This window comes from Fukomys damarensis, unplaced genomic scaffold, assembly GCF_012274545.1.
Source record: "Fukomys damarensis isolate Sample0158 unplaced genomic scaffold, DMR_v1.0_HiC HiC_scaffold_26, whole genome shotgun sequence".
Taxonomy (NCBI): domain Eukaryota; kingdom Metazoa; phylum Chordata; class Mammalia; order Rodentia; family Bathyergidae; genus Fukomys; species Fukomys damarensis.
In genome coordinates this window covers 3,194,128-3,210,578 of record NW_022900938.1, presented here as the reverse complement: position 1 = coordinate 3,210,578, position 16,451 = coordinate 3,194,128, and the positions used below count along the sequence as shown (strand labels likewise).

Below are 16,451 nucleotides of genomic sequence, written 5' to 3'. Positions count from 1 at the left end.
TTCCCAAAAAGGTGGCTGTCATCCATGTTCAAGGTCACCAAAAGGAGAGTACACCAGAGGCTAAGGGAAATCAGCTTGCAGACCGTGTAGCCAGAGAGGCAGCCCCGAGGCCAGCTGAACCCTCAGTCATCCTGCCTACCGTGAGTCCTCCTCCCCCTTTGCTCCCCACTACCCCCACTTACAGTGAAGAGGAAGACAAAGAAGCAAGCCAGCTGCAAGCAAAGAAAGGTCCCCAAGGCTGGTGGAAATGTCCAGGTGGTCACATCTACCTCCCCCAGGCATTAGGACGACAGCTCATCCAGCAGCTGCATTCGGTCATGGACCTGGTGGGCTCCAAGATGACCAAGCTTTTAGCTCCAAGATACTGTATTTCAAAGCTCCAAGAGCTGGCCCACCAGGCCTCTCTCAGGGCCCAACCTGTGTACAAGTAAATCCCTGCCAAGGTCCATCTGCACCCTTGGGGTCAGATTTCGGGCTGGAAATCCTGGAGAACACTGGGAAGTGGACTTCGCAGAGATCAAACCACCAGCAGGTGGCTATCGCTACCTCCTGCTTTTCATAGATACCTTCTCAGGATGGACAGAGACTGCCACTGTGGTGGCAGAGAGACTTCTTCAGGAATTAATTCCCTGATCTGGATGGCCAGTGTCCATTGGATCTGACAATGGCCCCGCTTTTCTAGCCCCTATAACTCCAGTCATTAGGGCACTGGGTGTAAATTGGAAACTCTACTGTGCCTACTGACCACAAAGCTCAGGGCAAGTGGAATGGATGGATCAGACCCTAAAATCTACTCTGACTAAATTCATGTTGGAGACTGGTAAAGCGTGGGTCAGCCTGCTGCCTTTGGCTGTCCTTTGAGTCAGGAGCACCCCTTACAAAGCAGGTTTTACTCCTTATGAAATTACGTTTGGGAGAACCCTGTCCCTGCTCCCTAAGGTTTAAAGTGAGGCACTAGAAGAATTTTATAACCAGTCCCTGTTAAAGTATCTCCAGTGTCCCCAACAGGTACAGAAAACCGTCCACTCCCAGGTGTGAGCTGCTCAGCCCCTACCCAGCTCTCCAATGTGCCACCCGTTCCAGCCTGGGGATGCTGTCTTTGTCAAGGCCTTTTGGGGTGAAGGACTGACTCCAGCCCGGAAGGGACCCCCACAGTCATCCTCATGGTGCCCTCAGCTCTCTAGGTTGATGGAATCTCGACGTGGGTTCACCATTCACACATCAAGTGGGCGAAACAGTGGGCTGCTGAGCTGGGACCTGATCCTTAAAGCGAAGACTAGTATGGTCATGATTGTGACGCTTTTCCTTCTAGTCTTTGGGCTGACAAGGCAGAACTCTGGGGAACTGCAACGAGGAGAGCTGCACTCCTTTCTCCTCATCTCCTCAGCTCAGGAGGAATTCTAGGTAGTGTCACTTTTGGTGCCATCTGCCCCCAGCAACCTCTCAGGCTGCTCAAGGTTGATCTCTGTAAATTAATCAGAAGAGACTGGGGAAGCTGCTACTATCAGTTCATAAACCTGGGAAACCATCTGTGACTTGTATGCATGTCCAGGATCGATTCATTTAGACAGAAGGGCTGTGGGTCCCCAGCTGATTTCTCACTAATGCTTTCATAGTTTGGGAACACGGCTGCCAAGTCACAATTCTGATACAAAGGTCCCAGGTCTCTAAATGGACCACAGGATGGAAATGGTTCCCCAGAAGACTAATTCCTGATCCGGGAGAAATCATTACCTGTCAAACCCGGTGGCTAAGCCGAGCACTGAGACAGGCAATAGGACCCTTAAAGAAGGTAATGCACCTATTACTTGAGCCTCACCCTGCTTATCCCTCCTTCAAAGTGTCCGTCTTAACTGCTAATAGAGCAGACCCCTCACGAATGTCGCCTCCCTCCCTTTTCTCCATGCTGGGAGCCATCCACACCATGTTAAATCTAACTCAGCCAGACCTGGCTCAGGACTATTGGCTCTGTCTAAAAGTAAAGCCTCCTTATTATGTGGGTGGGAGGGCCTTGGGCCCAATCAGAGCTTCAAGTTCTGCCTTAAAATGCACTTCAGCAAGAGCCCCCTTGCTAAGTGGTGACGTTTCAAGGAAAATCTGGATAGATGTCAGAAGCAAAGCAAAGTAACAACTTGTGCTATCATAACTTGCTCAATCAGAGCGCCTGGGTAACTCCCCTCATCACCAGACTGGCTGGTACCCTCGTCCTGCTATTTCTTGGGCTCTTGATTGGCCCTTGTATACTTCATTGGATAATCAACTTTGTAAAACAGGGCATAGCTTCTGTTAAGCTGATGGATATGAGATCCTACTACAGTCCCTTGTGTGACTCCCTGCCCATTCGAGAGGCTCTCATTGAGTCAATGCTTTGATACCATGCTTGGAGGAGTTGGGAATATGACAGCCAGCCCCATTCCATCTTGTACCTCAATGCCAGCCTGTACCTGCATTAGAACAAAGTGCTCATGCTTGAACAAAGCACCCAAACCCCACGTCCTGCTTGGCAGTAAACTTGCTGCAGTCGCTGGATGTTTTGTAGCTCACCTTGTGCCCCGCAGTACTCTGGCATGGTTCTGCTTCTGTAAGATTCCGCCTCCTCTCCCCAAGCCCTCCCCAGATGAAAGCATGATTTAAAAGGAGAAATCAAACTGCTTCTTACTGCCCAGGAAATTTCTGAGCACCAGCTACCTCGGCTGCCAGCTATATAATAAAAGGGCTTGAGTTTGGCACAAAGAGTGGTGCATCTCTGTTGTTCGAACTCACACTCGCCGGTAACAAGGCCATGCAGGATGCACTAACTGCCACTCACCTCCACCCCGAGATTTAGGAGGTGTTTGACGACGTTGATCTGCCCATTGGAGGCTGCGGCATGCAGTGGGGTGTAGCCCTTCTTGTCCTTGCAGGTCACTTCTGCACCATGGTTGATGAGCAGGGCCACGACATCCAGGTGACCTTGACAGACAGAGGAAGAAAGCACCATGAACCTCTCCGGGCAGTGTGATAGCTCGTTTCACCTCGATCATCACAGGTGGCTTCTCAGTGTCACCGGTTTCTGCTCAGCTCTTTTTACAGAAAGCTGCCTCGTGACAAATATTCAACAAATATGTGCTGAAGACCTACTATGTGCTGAGCAGTGTTAAATGCCGCAGGAAGACGAGGGAGGAGCCTCACACAGACTGGAAGGAGCTGCAGTGGGACGAGGTTGCCACTGCATGTACAACTCCTGACACCACACTGGAACTGCCACCTTTTACAGGTGTGTTAAAGTGACAGCCATGCTTTGGAAATAACTGCCATTCTTCCCTGAAAAATCTAACAGGAGCAATTTGGGATGGGAAAACTGATAGATGAAAAAACATCAGTCAATCAGAAGGAGCCCACGCGAATGTTAAATCATAGGACACTGCTGTTGTTGAGTTGATTTATTTTCGCTGAGTTCACTGGTGCATTTCAGGTACACACTATGATCACATCCATCACTGGGATTTTGTACCTGTACATGATACATCTTGGTTCTTATTTTTTCCCATTCCCCCTTCCTTCCCTTCAACCCCTCCACCCATCCCTATTTACAAAAGCTTTATTTATGGTTTTCTCCTTTTCTCATACATATTTTTTTCTTTTCCTTCTTTCCTTTTCTCCACCCTCTCCCGAATTCTCCTTCCCCCTTTGAACATTTTCTTCCTATTTCACAACATGTATTACACATTTTGGTCCCCATTTACACTTGCAGTTTCTCACACCAGAGAAACAATTCAGTTCAATTTACAAATGTATGTTCTATTTATTTTGCTTAAAAGTATGGACTCAAGGTGCATCCAATTAGCTATAAATGACTCTAGTTTATCTTTAAGGCTGAGTAGTACTCCATTTTACACACACACACACACACACACACACACACACACATACACACACACACAAGGGCTGGGGATTTAGCTCAGTGGCACTGCACCTGATTTACAAGTGCAAGGTCCTGAGTTCAATTCCCAGGAACAAAAACCAAACCAAAACAACAACAACAAAAAGACATCTTTATCCACTCACCAGTTAATGAGCTGTTTCCAAGATTTAGCTACTAAACTGTGCCACTATAAACATGGGTGAGCATATATCACTGTGGTATGATGTTTTTAAATTCTTCGGGAACACACCGGACAGGGGAATAGCTGGATAAAATGGGACCTCTAGTCCTGTTTTTTTGAGGAATCTCCACACTGATTTCCACAGTGGTTGTACCGGTCTACACTCCCACCAACTGTGGAGAAGGGTTTCTTTTTCCACACAACCCTGCCAGCATTTGTTACTGGTTGATTTCTCAGTAGCGGCCATTCTTTCTGGGGAGAGGTGGAATCTCAGCATTGTTTTCATTTGCATCTCTCGAATGACCAGTGATGCTGAACATTTTTCATGTATTTATTTTCTGCTTCTACTTGTTGATTTTTTAACCCATAAAAATAATATTTTCCTATGGCTCAATATAAAAGTGTCTTATTAATTGTGCTAAAGGGAAAATCTTCCTCATTGCAGCTCTAGGGAGCAATCTTTCCTAGAATATTTCACTCTGCTCCTCAGCTCAATAAATACAGTATGATAAATGCATCTGCTCTTCATTCATAACTGAAAGTTCTGTGACACTTCATGACCATTGCTCCAAAGAGAGTAAACTGAAGGGCAGGAGACAGTTACCGACTCCAGGGCCTAAAATGTGTGTGTGTGCGTGTGTGTGTGTGTGTGTGTGTGTGTGTATCAGAGAAAAAAGCAGTTTGGCATTGACTTGTTTTATTAAAATTTGACTTTTCCTCCCAAGACTTGTGCATAGGAAGACACTTTCTTACTAGTGGTGCTACCTAAAGCTACTGGTCCTGGTTTATATTTTTTTCCAATCTGTAACATGGTGGCACAGGCAATAATGACGTTACTTCTTTAAAGCCATTTACCCAGATGCTTTCAGTATAAAGGATGAACAGGAAGCCCTGATTCTCCATGCCCACCCACTCCTGTTTAGTGTATGTTCTGCCTAAATGTCTCTCTGCTGGCTCCTGGCCTCCGCCCTTCAGGATCCATGCCTCAGTCAGCCGGGAAATCCACGCCACTTTGTTTTTAAATTCTAATGTTTGCAAAGTTCTAAGATTCTTGGGCCTTTGAAGCCTGAGGGATCATTCAGCCCCTTCTTTAGCCACATAATTCATTTCATCCTTACCTAACCTGTTCTTCCTACATTAATGGATGACAAAGATGACAGAAGCTTGAGGACTTGTTAAAAAGGATTTAGAAAGGCACAAAGATGTTAAAAGGAAATCAAAAGCACCAATTCTTACAGATGAGCAGTTAATATTTCTGTACATAATATTTTCCACATTTATTTCCTTCTTTACTCATTTTTGCAGTACTAGGGATTGAACCAGGGCCTTCACCCTGTGTACAACTCCAGTCCTTTTTTAAAATTTTTTTACTTTGAGACAGGGTGTTGCTAAATTGATAAGCTGCCAGGTTGGGTTCAAACCTGGATTTTCCTGCCTTAGCCTCCCAGAGTGCGAGGATTACAGGTTTACACCACCACTCTTGGCTTCAGATTTGTTTATAGATCTTTTTCCCTACTAAAAGAAGAGCCACATTGTTCATTCTGCTTTGCGATCCGTTTTTCCTGTGTGTAATGCAGAATCCATCTATGGTCCTAAACATCGCTCTGCAGTTACTGTCCTGCCCCCTTGTGCGGATCTCCCAGAACCCACCAGGACCGCCTCCTGCACCAGACGCTGGTACCTAGCGCTCACGGGCGGTCTTCTCTCCTGCTGGCAGGATGCTCTCCCGTGAGAAACACCAGGGAAGGAGCTCAGTCTTGCAGCACCTCCGCTGAGGAGCTCTGCAATGGTTCTCATTCGCCACTTCGTGTCAACCTCTTTCCCATCCCCACCTCCAGGGTAAATGAAATTCTGCAAGGCAGCTGCCCAGCGAGCGTGCCTGCGCACCCCACTTGTTCCCGGATCTCAAGCTCGGCGTCAGGCCTGCCTGGGTGAAACCCACTGGGCCAGGCGAGCCCAAGGCTCACCCAGGCAGTGTCTCAGATACCCGGCTCCTGCACAGCGTCCTCACCTACGTACGCGGCCCAGTGCAGCGCTCGCCGGTCCTTCTTGTCGAACGCGTTGATGTTTGCCCCTTTGGCTAAGAGTAGATTGACCATCTGAAAGACAACCAACAGGGATCAAGGGGATGCCCGGTAAGGGTGGGGGCTTCCTGTTTACTGGAGGGGATCGAAGCCCCAAAGCCGGTCAGAGAGCTGGAATTTGGAAGAGGAGGTCACAGAAAACCTGCAGCACGGCTGAAGGAAAAGGCAGAAGGGGCGACCTACTTTTAAAATTCATTATGGCTTTGCCGGGCGTGGTGGCACATGCCTGTAATCCCAGCACTCAGGAGGCTGAAGCAGGAGGATCACTGTGAGTACGAGACCAGCCTGGGCTACACGGTGAGCTCCAGGTCAGTCTCAACAACATAGTGAGACCCTGTCTCAAAAAAATCATTATGGCCTTAAAATATACGGAGGCAAGAGAGGGGTGATGGGAAGATACGGTGAAGAGCTCACTGAACACGGGCACTGTGGTTCCATCATTCTCGCTGCCTCCTGCAGCAGCCCTGCAAGTCTGATCTCCCGAGTGTCTTTAGGTGATCAAAAGCACAGTGAATGCTGCCGCCGAGGGCCACCCAACAGAGAGCCACGCTCGTAAAACACGAGGCTGGGCCCTCACACACCTTATTCACCAGATCCGGCCCTGCGTGACCTCGGCTCTTCCCTAAAGTGACCATGCAGGGAAACGTTTTGAATCGATTCAGGCCTCGTGGCAGCCACCACAGTGCGACTCAAGACACTCAGGAGAGAGGACTCCAGAGCTGCTGAAGGAAGTGGCCAGGACCGTGGGACAAGCGCATCTGAAGTGAGGGGAGGAGTTTGAGGGGATTCACGGCAATGTGTCTTTTATTGCAATAAATATGCTTTTTAATTTAATTTTCACTGTATGCCCGATCACACCCACTAGGAGCCTCATATTCTGTAAAGTCTCAGCAGTACACTCAGGTTCCCTGGGGCCGTCCGACCAGAACACCCACCTCCACATGGCCGTTCAGGGCCGCGTGGTGCAGCGCCGTGCGCCCGCCCCGGTCGGAGACGTTGACGCTGCTCAGCAGCGGGATGAGAACCTCCGCACACCGGACGGCCTTATTGGCTGCGGCCACGTGCAGCGGCGTCTGCCAGTTCTTGTCCCGTGCGTTGACGTCTGCCGAGTGCTTGATCAGCACTTGCACTGCCTCCTACGACAGAAGCACAGTTTGCAGGGATCGCTGACCACGGCTAGGTCAGCTGGAAGATGCCTAACTGGACAGGGGGCCCTAGCAGAAAGGGGGACCCCTGCTGTCACTGGCTGGCTGCAGATCAGTGAGGGCGCAGACCAAGGCAGCGTCTCCTCTGCAATCCAGTGTACCTTTCCCTGCAAGCTAGAGGGTATTGTGGGCCAGATGAGCACACTGGGCAGGTGAGCGCCTCGGGGGGCAGCTGCCAAAGGACCAAGGTGTCTGTCTATATGCCACCCAACTCCCCAAGCTAAAAGGCCTCTTGGATCGATGTATAACCCTTCAGTTCTGTGTGCCAACCTCTTAACCCTCGGTCTTTGTGATCAGTGTGCTGTCAAGGAAAAGAACACATCTGCCCCTACCTGGCTTGAAAAAGCTATGAGATTGTTCCATTTTCCTCAACCTTTTCTGTGTCATAATGGCGGGGGGGTCCCCTCTCACTTTATTGAGCTTCTTGCTTTTGATTTTTCCTCTGTTGACCTAGACAGCTCAGCAGCCTCTTCACCTAAACCTCTCACCCCTGGCAGTTCAGGAGGATCACCTGGGAACATTGGAAAGTCAATGCCTGGTCCCTCCTTGAGGGGTAAGGGGCTCCTGGAGAGCGCCCCTGTGCTCAGTGGAGGTTTGACACAGCTCCTTCAGAGGTGGGGACAGATGTCGGTGGCTTCTCTCTGTGCCCAAGACTTCCTTGGTGCTTCTACACAGCCACATTGTCAACATGGCATCAGTAACCCATGAAAGGCATCAGGACTGCATTCTTGCCATCCTTCGTGGACTGAGAATTTACCCTCAGCCACCTCCTTCCCCACAGGACTGGAGTGTTCAGTTGACTGTGCCACACAGGTATATTCAACTGCCCCAGGAAGACGACTCGAAACTTAGCAAAATCCAGACATGAACGGTGAGACATGCGTAATGTTGCATGAATCAGAAGCACCAATACATTGAGGTGAATGGCTAGCCTGAACAGCAGAATGGGAGCAAAAGGAAATTAACCGTGCGACTGAGATAACACAGTTTAAATAAGCAGTGGGACAATGAAGGATGCTTCAAGAGATAGTGCAAATAAAAGGCTGACTGACAGGGTCACGCAAGTAATTTAAGGGTCCAGCAAGCAATTTAAGACTATAAAAAAGGGAGATGACGCCACTTACCCTCACAAAGAATGACAATAAAATACTGCTGAATATTCCCCAAGCCCATTTTTGAGTGAAATATGTGCACACACATCAGAAATGCTCACCAACTATGTGCAAAACTCTGCTAGAACTGTGCACAATGAAAGAAATACTAGGCAGCTCTCGCCTGAAACCTCCCTGGGTGAACAAAACTAAAAGAAAGGCTAAATCATGAGATTAAATACATTGTAAAATGAGATGAAGATTAGAATAAGTAGAATATTTTTTATCAACTTTGATCTCACAAGTTGTAAAGTTTAAATGAACTAAACTAAGTAGATGCAGATACAACCCACTGCAGTGTGGGAGAAAATACTGGCATCTCCGTCTGTATTTGTTTTCTGTGAAAAAGAGGGTATTGGAGCTGGGATTGTTCTTCCGGTCAGTTCTGTGACCTCCACAGACAGAAGTCCTGTCCTCACTCTCAGTGTTGGGGAGGTGCCCTCAGGAAAGTGGGGCCCCACAGCACCGAGGGGCAGCCCCTCCGTCCACCCGCTCCGAGTGCACTGAGAGGCACAGAGAGGCTGGCTAAGTGGGGCTACAGCTTCCGTTATATCCCTTTAGACTAAAGGGACCCCAAAATGGACAAGACCCATAGAGGAACCCATCGTGGAAGCCACGTGCAGGCATAAACCCTGTGGAAGCCATGGAGCCAAAGCTCTTGCTCTCCCACGGCAGCTTGCCATTGTCAAGATTACAGCATGAAAGCAGGGACAAATTTAATCAGGGCTCACTAGAACTTGGCCAAAGCAGAGAAGGTCATCAAAAGGCTACTGGCTAATGCTCGTGTCAGACCGTTGTAAGTGAAGAGCCTCCCCCTAAGTGTAGGTGCCTGGACATGTTAGCTAGTTCATATACACAGTCCATGCATAGAGGAGATGCTTGTTTTGAGAGGGCATGCCCCCCAAAGTTGGAGACAACTCTCAAAATAATACTATAAAACATGGAACGGTATCCTTTTCACACTCCCAGAAAAATGACGGTGCGTGCTATCACCTGAATACTTCACCTTGAGTGTCGTTTCACTGACTTGTGTGTTCTTGCTTTGTGATAAATATTATGCAAGTTCACAATAGGCTAAGAAAATAAAATATACAAGATCGTTCCATAAGTTTACGTTACTTGGAGGTAAGATCAACAAATTCACCAGGAATTGGGACTTTCCTTGCCCTACTTTTTTTTTTTTTTATTGAGTTTATTGGTACATTTAGGGATACAGTACAGTTACATTCATTGTTGGGATCATGTACCTTTACATGGCAAGTCTTGATTCTCATTTTTTTCCCCTTACCTCTGCCCTCCCTTCACCCCCTCCTCCCCTCCCCATCTACAAACACTTTATTTTCATCTTTTCATTCTCTCACATTTTTTTCTTTTCCCTTTTTGTTCTTCCCCTACGTATCACACCTTCCCTACACCTTTAGCTCCTTTCCTCCCATTTCTAAATGTCAGTAATCTTATTAGAATCTTATGCATTGTTGCAGAATATTCACACCAGGGAAACTATTTGGTATTTACACATGTGCCTTGCCCTACTTTTAAGTGAATGCATAGGAATGATTTGCAATTCACCCGGAGCAACACCCTAAACGAAAACAGCATATAGTAACATATAAATAAATACATCCAAACGTGGGAGTGATTCTTTACCAACCAATACCTCCAAGGCCACTGTAACCACGGGTAAGTTGTAGTCCATTTTGTGAACAAAGCATTGTGGGGGCACAGCCCTGCCACAGAGGTCACAGGAGGTGCACAGCCTGAAATATCTGCTAAGAAACTATTACTTCAATCACCAAGAACCAACACTTCCATACAGGAAATATGGAGACGGGACCAAGAGACAGAGGAGGGGACAGTAGGGGAGGGGAGGAGACGAAGAAAGAATTAAGCTGTGTTCTGTACACGTACCAGCTCCCACCATGAATGTAATCACTACGTACTGCAAACATGGACTGATAAAACTAAAAATAACAAAAGAGACAGATAAAAAATAAATTTTATCTCGATTATCTTATTAAATTTAACAGGCATGAAATAAATTGCCCTAAAACTTGCCAAACGATCACTCTTATCGCACAAGTAGGAGCATGGCTCTCGGTCCACACTAGTGTGCAGGCCACACCGTGAGTGGCGTTTCTTGCTTAGTGAACAAAACAGGGGAGCATCCCGGGCCCTCAGCCTGCTCCACATTTAGTCCTGGGGCTGCACCCTCGTAGCAGGCTGCCCTGGATAAGCCACAGAAATAGTGGCCAGAGGAGAGGGACTATTGCACACGTCACAGGGGACGGGACTGGAGGTGGCGTTTGCAGTCGCGTGATGCCCCTTCCACAAGTGTCTCTTCATAAAAGCCACTTCAGCCTTGTAATAAGGCGTGGACACAGACCCTGTGGCACATGGAAAAGATGGGAGGAAAGAGAAACCGTGGGTCTTAAAAATGATTGTGTAATATTGTACTTTGACCTGCAAATGTGCACTGCATTGAAGTTGTTCATAAATTACTTATGGAAAAGCAATGCTAATAGCTATACTACAGATTTCTTGCAAAGTCCAACTTTATCAGTTTTAAGTTGCTTTTCTCCAGGGTCTGAGTCGTAGACAACTTTCTACATGCTCCATCCGATTTGGTAAATTCCCTGAATACTGTGATATTCAATAAATTTGAGTGGAATAAATATACTGCTATAATCACCAGCAAACTCTGTAAGTATTAACAGGACATTTGCTGTGGTGTGAGCCAATGTCCCTGAGGCTGCACTCAAGCTCTGAAGGCTTTTATTGTATTACTACATCATGTGAGGCTTTTATCCATATTGACTATAGGAAGTCCATATTCATCCTACAAGAACAGTAGAAATTGGTGTTCAACCGTTATGTTCAATGAATGGGGTTATTCCTCTAGAGCTACCCACCATCAAACTAAACTCACTCTTAATTATTATAATTATTATAGAGCACAGTTATTTTAAGAACAGTAGTACAAAGGTGGCCCAATGGAGACCTGGGAAAGGAGAGGACTTCAAGGGAACCATTGTCAAAGCACTGACTTTAAAATGTTAGGAAAAGCAGACCCGAAGTATTCCCGATCTTCAGCCCCAAGTTTCCAGGTTGGCATATAGACCACAGGCAGCAGAACCTTGCTTTTAAGATTCAGGTTTCTGGGACAACCACAGGTCCATGGGGGAGAGGCTGGAGGGCAAGGTGACTTACACGAGCCTGAGTTCCGCTTACTTCTAACTAATGAATAGAAGGCCTACTGTCTTTCTGTCCCAGGTAAGGCCTAAGCTATAGGTGCAAAGATCTTTCTATAATGACAAAGATAATTTAAAGAAATCAATGACATTCTAATCTTCTATATAATTTTTCCAATTCTCCTGTCTACTAGCAGTTAGCCCACAGCAATGACAGTGTTTTTTAGAGGAAGGAGAAAAACATGAGTTTGAAAAATTTAAGCTATGAAGTAGAACACTTGTTCTGTTCAGCTCTGGGAATGATTTTTATTCCAGCTGGGAATGCTGTCTGCACAGAAGCCAAAAACAGATGCATTATATTGGCTGACAGTCACTTAAGGGACAAGGGAAGCAGAGGAGAAGTTCCCAAGTAGGTTCCCAGGTTGCTCCCCCACTGGCTGGACATCTTGGCTCCTTACTTCTCTGGGATCCTGTTTCCTAAATTAGTGCTCCCAAGGATACAATCACAAAGGACATCCTGGAGATTGAAATGGGACAGTGCACAGGTCGCCAGTCCGTAGCACACTACCTGGTACACAACACTGCTCCATAACTGCTCCTGGCCGTGCTTTTACACAGACACCATGTCCTCGATCCTACGCCCCAAAGATACATGCAACCATTTTTAGCTTTTCTGACCAAAAGATAGCTACTAGAATGGAGGTGGAAAGTTCAGCTACTCGTGGAGCTACTTGAGAGCCACTCTTGGCTCTTCCCAGGGGAAAGGCCCCATATGAAAAGCCAGGCACGCTGTCCTCAGAGACACACTTTTCAGGCCCTCCAGGCCCCACTCCACCCAGGGGGTCCAACGCACATGTGCTCAGCTTCCAGGAGCATGTGTTGGGCTCTCTGGGTTCCTTTAGTTCCTTTCCCTATAGCTGCTTTTTCCCAAGAAAGAGAAGTGAAGGAGCAACAGAATAAGCTAAGCAGGGGAAACAAGAGGAATTATCCAGTGCAACACCGCATTATTCTCCTAGCAGCCCAGATGGCCAGTCTGAGACAGCAGGCATCGCAAATACACACCCTAGTACTTTAAGATGTCCTTCCCTTCCTCACAGCCCTGGCAGTCATGCAAGGAAAGGAGGCTGTGAGGGTAGCACAATTTAGAACCTTCATGAAGACATGACGCTGAATACACACGTCCACCTGAGCACAGACAGGCGCAGCTGTCACACCGTCACGCTGTGGCCCAGGCCAGCAGCAAAACACCAGGCACCGGTGCAAACCTCCTCTCCCCTCTTCCCTCAAGCTTCCTTCCTGTCTCCCAACTATGAATTAGGGAAGACATAGCAAGAGGACCAAACACACAAGGATATGGAATCTGAATGGGGTTTCTCCAGCCCCGGGATGGGTGTGGAGTCCAGATGCTCACTGCAGGACAGCTCTGGAGACAGAGACCCCGTTTTCCTAAGGAGCTTCTCAGCTTGCCGGGACAGGTATGAACATGGAGTCACTGTCCTTCAGAGCTTGTTTATGATCAGATCATTTACAATCAGGGTTTGTTTGCAAACATCCTGAAATCCTTCCCTAGACATCTGCAGGGATATTTCCCTGGAAAGCCTGCAGAGGGCGCTGTGACCCGGAGAAGCAACACTCTTTCCCAGACAGGAAGGCCAGCCCACTGTTGAGTTGACTGGGTTCCAACCACTAAAGATGGAGAAAATGGGCTGATGGTTGGTGGAAGCATGCTCTAAGGACTGAAGCTTTTGCAGCTAGAGCTAAGAAAGGTGTAAATCTCTTGGGAAGGACACCAATGTGACCTTTACTTACTGAAATCGTCTACTGTGTCTGAGGGCAAAACCACAGATCTTATTTCTCTTTGTAGCCCCATCAGCAAGTATAGTAACTTTTAAACTAAAACAACCTTGTTAAAAGGAAACAAGCCACTCCCCATATATTTAGAGATACTGAAAAGAAATTTACCAGTGATCAGGTGGTCTTAAAATTTAGACCAGGAAATATTCCCCTATGATGAGCTGACCTCGTGAGGTGGTCCTGCTGACTCAAGCAGCCCACTGAGCTTCCCAGGCAACATGGAAATGCAACATGGGCCCACCCGAAGATGCTGAATCCTCCACCGCCCAAGCAAGGCAATTTAGAATTATTTACCTCCCTTATTCCATGTGGACCACTCAGAAAGACAACACAATGGACCTCTTTTTGAAAACTCTCAAATTATGCAGCCCAGCAAGGAAGATAAGCCATCATCTATTAAAGATATTTAGAAATATCCAAGTAGCTTCCCAAGACGAAAGGCTAGTATCCACGCTAACCACTGACATCTGCAACTTCACTGTATCTGTTCTCTTCTCCTTGGTGTGCCTAGGAGACATCCCCTTTTCCAAAGGCGGAGCTTCATGGGGCAAACTCACCCATGAAGGCCTCCGAGGTAAGAATCCTGTATCTCTGAATAGTGGGCATCTCCTCTGACTGGGCTGACCCCCACCACAGTCCCTGCCCCTACCACAGAGGTCTCTTCTTCTCGTCCCTCTATTCCCCTTCAACCAGATCATGCACTGAATCTTTGAACTACACAAATAATCTAATCTATGAGCCATCTTCACCTGACTTTCCAGCAGTCAAGTTGGGTTATTTCTTGAGTATCAGGTCCACTGTGTTTCTGCAGTGTATCAGGAGTGGGGTGCCTCAAGGAACAAAACATAGATCCCTGTATTCATGGAGCTTATGTTCCAGAGACATGTTTTCCAGACTCAGTGTACTGAAAAGAACTAATTACCTTCCTAGACCCTGCCTCACCTGCTCTGGGTCTTCTCCATCGATGTAGTGGTTAAGCTTAACTGTATCAATTTGATTTGATTGGTTTGGAAGCCACCCAGGAGATTAGTAAAGCACACTTTTAGGTATGTCTGGGTGGGTCATGGAGGTGTAACTTTGGATTCTATATCGGGTCCCTCACCCCTTCCTCTCTGTTGCTGTCCCCTGCTCTGCTTCCTGACCACCATGAACTAAGCATCTTTATTTCACCACTTCCTTCCACCATGATGTTCCTGCCTTAGGGCCAGACAACCATGGACTGAACCCACTGAAACCATGAGCCAAATTAAAGCTCTCCTTCTTTCACTTTTAAGTGTCAAGTATTGTGTCTCAGTAATGAGAAAGTTGATTAATAGAGTTTATGATATCACCATTTACCCATGACTTTTGTTTTACTTCATCTCCACAAGGTAACCTGTTGGGTTTGCGTCTGATTTCCCTCAAATCACTGACTCCGTGCCGTGCCTCGGCTCCATGTTCTTGGGTCTCTTTGGCCTTGAACTGGAACCCCTGCCTGAAACTCTTCTCTTCCTCTCTCTTCCATCCTACCACCACGTTGTTTCCTGAATCACTGTTCTGAATGAGCCACGCCCCTGCTGTGACCATTCCCCACGGCTGTCACCTGGCCCGGCCCCACTCTGACTTATTCCTCACAACCCTCTGTGTTCCAGTTATGTCTACCTGAGCCACCATCATTAACTTCCATGCCTCAGCCCTTCCTCCTTTCCCAGCTGGTGACATCCCCACTCATCCTTTAAGGACCAGATCAGAAGACATCTTTCCTTGGAGGACTGCCTCTATGTTTGGAGTTGCTTCCTTCTCTGAGTCCGTTCGGATATCGTACTGATCTGCTTCCTGTCCTCCTCTTCTGTCAGCCTGAGAGGGGACTGAAGTCAAAGACCACACTGCCCAGCTTGCACCTTTCTGCCACAACTCCCCTGGCCCATTTCTGACAGGCAGGAGATGTCAAAGAGGCAGCTGTTCATTTTGGTGATCTTCTAAATTAGAGCTGAAGCCTCTTCCTCACCAGTGAGGGTCCCCCATCCACTGGAAAGAATGCGTGCTCTGGGGACAGCAGGTGTTAGATAAAATATGGTCATCGCTCACCTCACTCCGGGAAGCCACCGCCCGGTGCAGCGGAGTCAGCCACATGTTGTCCTTGGCATTGACACGAGCTCCTAGAACCAAACAGCACAGGTTTTTAAGCTTTTGAAAAAGGCTGCAAAACTCTCATGAGTAAAAGGGAGCTAGATGTTTAGTGATAGGCTCCGGATAAAGGGAAAATAGCAAATCATAGAACTCATACAATTTTTGTCTAACTGAAAAAAGAATGACCATCAATCATAAAAAACGGAGGTGGAGGGAACTTCCCTCCTCCAACCCCTTTCTGATGTCACCGGTTTGAGGTGGTGAAAAGCTCCCAAGGATCCAAAGGCAGTGTTGACAGCCACGGTGAACTCCTGCTGGTTAATCAAAGTCAAAATCATTTCAAAGCTGATTCTACTGGCTCCAGCATGCCTAAGGGGTTCAAACCCCTGCTCCACACGGAGCACAGTGCGATCAGCAGTGCAGCACCACTGCTGGGGCAGGCGTCACCAGCTCCAGAGCACAAAGCCATAGCCACAGTGCTCCAGAGGGAGAGGAACGCGCTCTTGGAAGGACAACAGGACCCGCCCTCACCAGACCCAGATCCAAATCCTGATTTCTGCACCAACTGGTCCTAAGATCTAATATCTCATCCCCTCTGCATCTGTGACTCAGATTCTAAAGGAAGTAAAAAGCCTGTCCCATGCCCGAGGAAGTGGGAGGAAGCCAGGGAAGTGGTTTACAAATGCAAAGACACATACATCATCTGAACCTGTACAAACAAGCATCTTTCTACGACTGCTGGGGACAAGGAAACCCATGTGTTGAACCCAGAAAA

The 16,451-nt window shown here is 47.5% G+C and overlaps 1 protein-coding gene across 1 annotated transcript in view; it reads right to left on the bottom strand.

Moving 5' to 3' along the window:
• Positions 1–16,451, bottom strand: part of Ankrd44 (ankyrin repeat domain 44) — a 166,059-nt gene that overhangs the window by 105,773 nt on the left and 43,835 nt on the right. Inside the window, exons 5-8 of the mRNA XM_010631961.3 lie at positions 15,635–15,705; positions 7,105–7,305; positions 6,097–6,184; positions 2,810–2,952 (exon numbers count right to left, since the gene is read on the bottom strand). Of these exons, the coding sequence (XP_010630263.2) occupies positions 2,810–2,952; positions 6,097–6,184; positions 7,105–7,305; positions 15,635–15,705 (503 nt within the window). The remainder of the gene's footprint in view (positions 1–2,809; positions 2,953–6,096; positions 6,185–7,104; positions 7,306–15,634; positions 15,706–16,451) is intronic.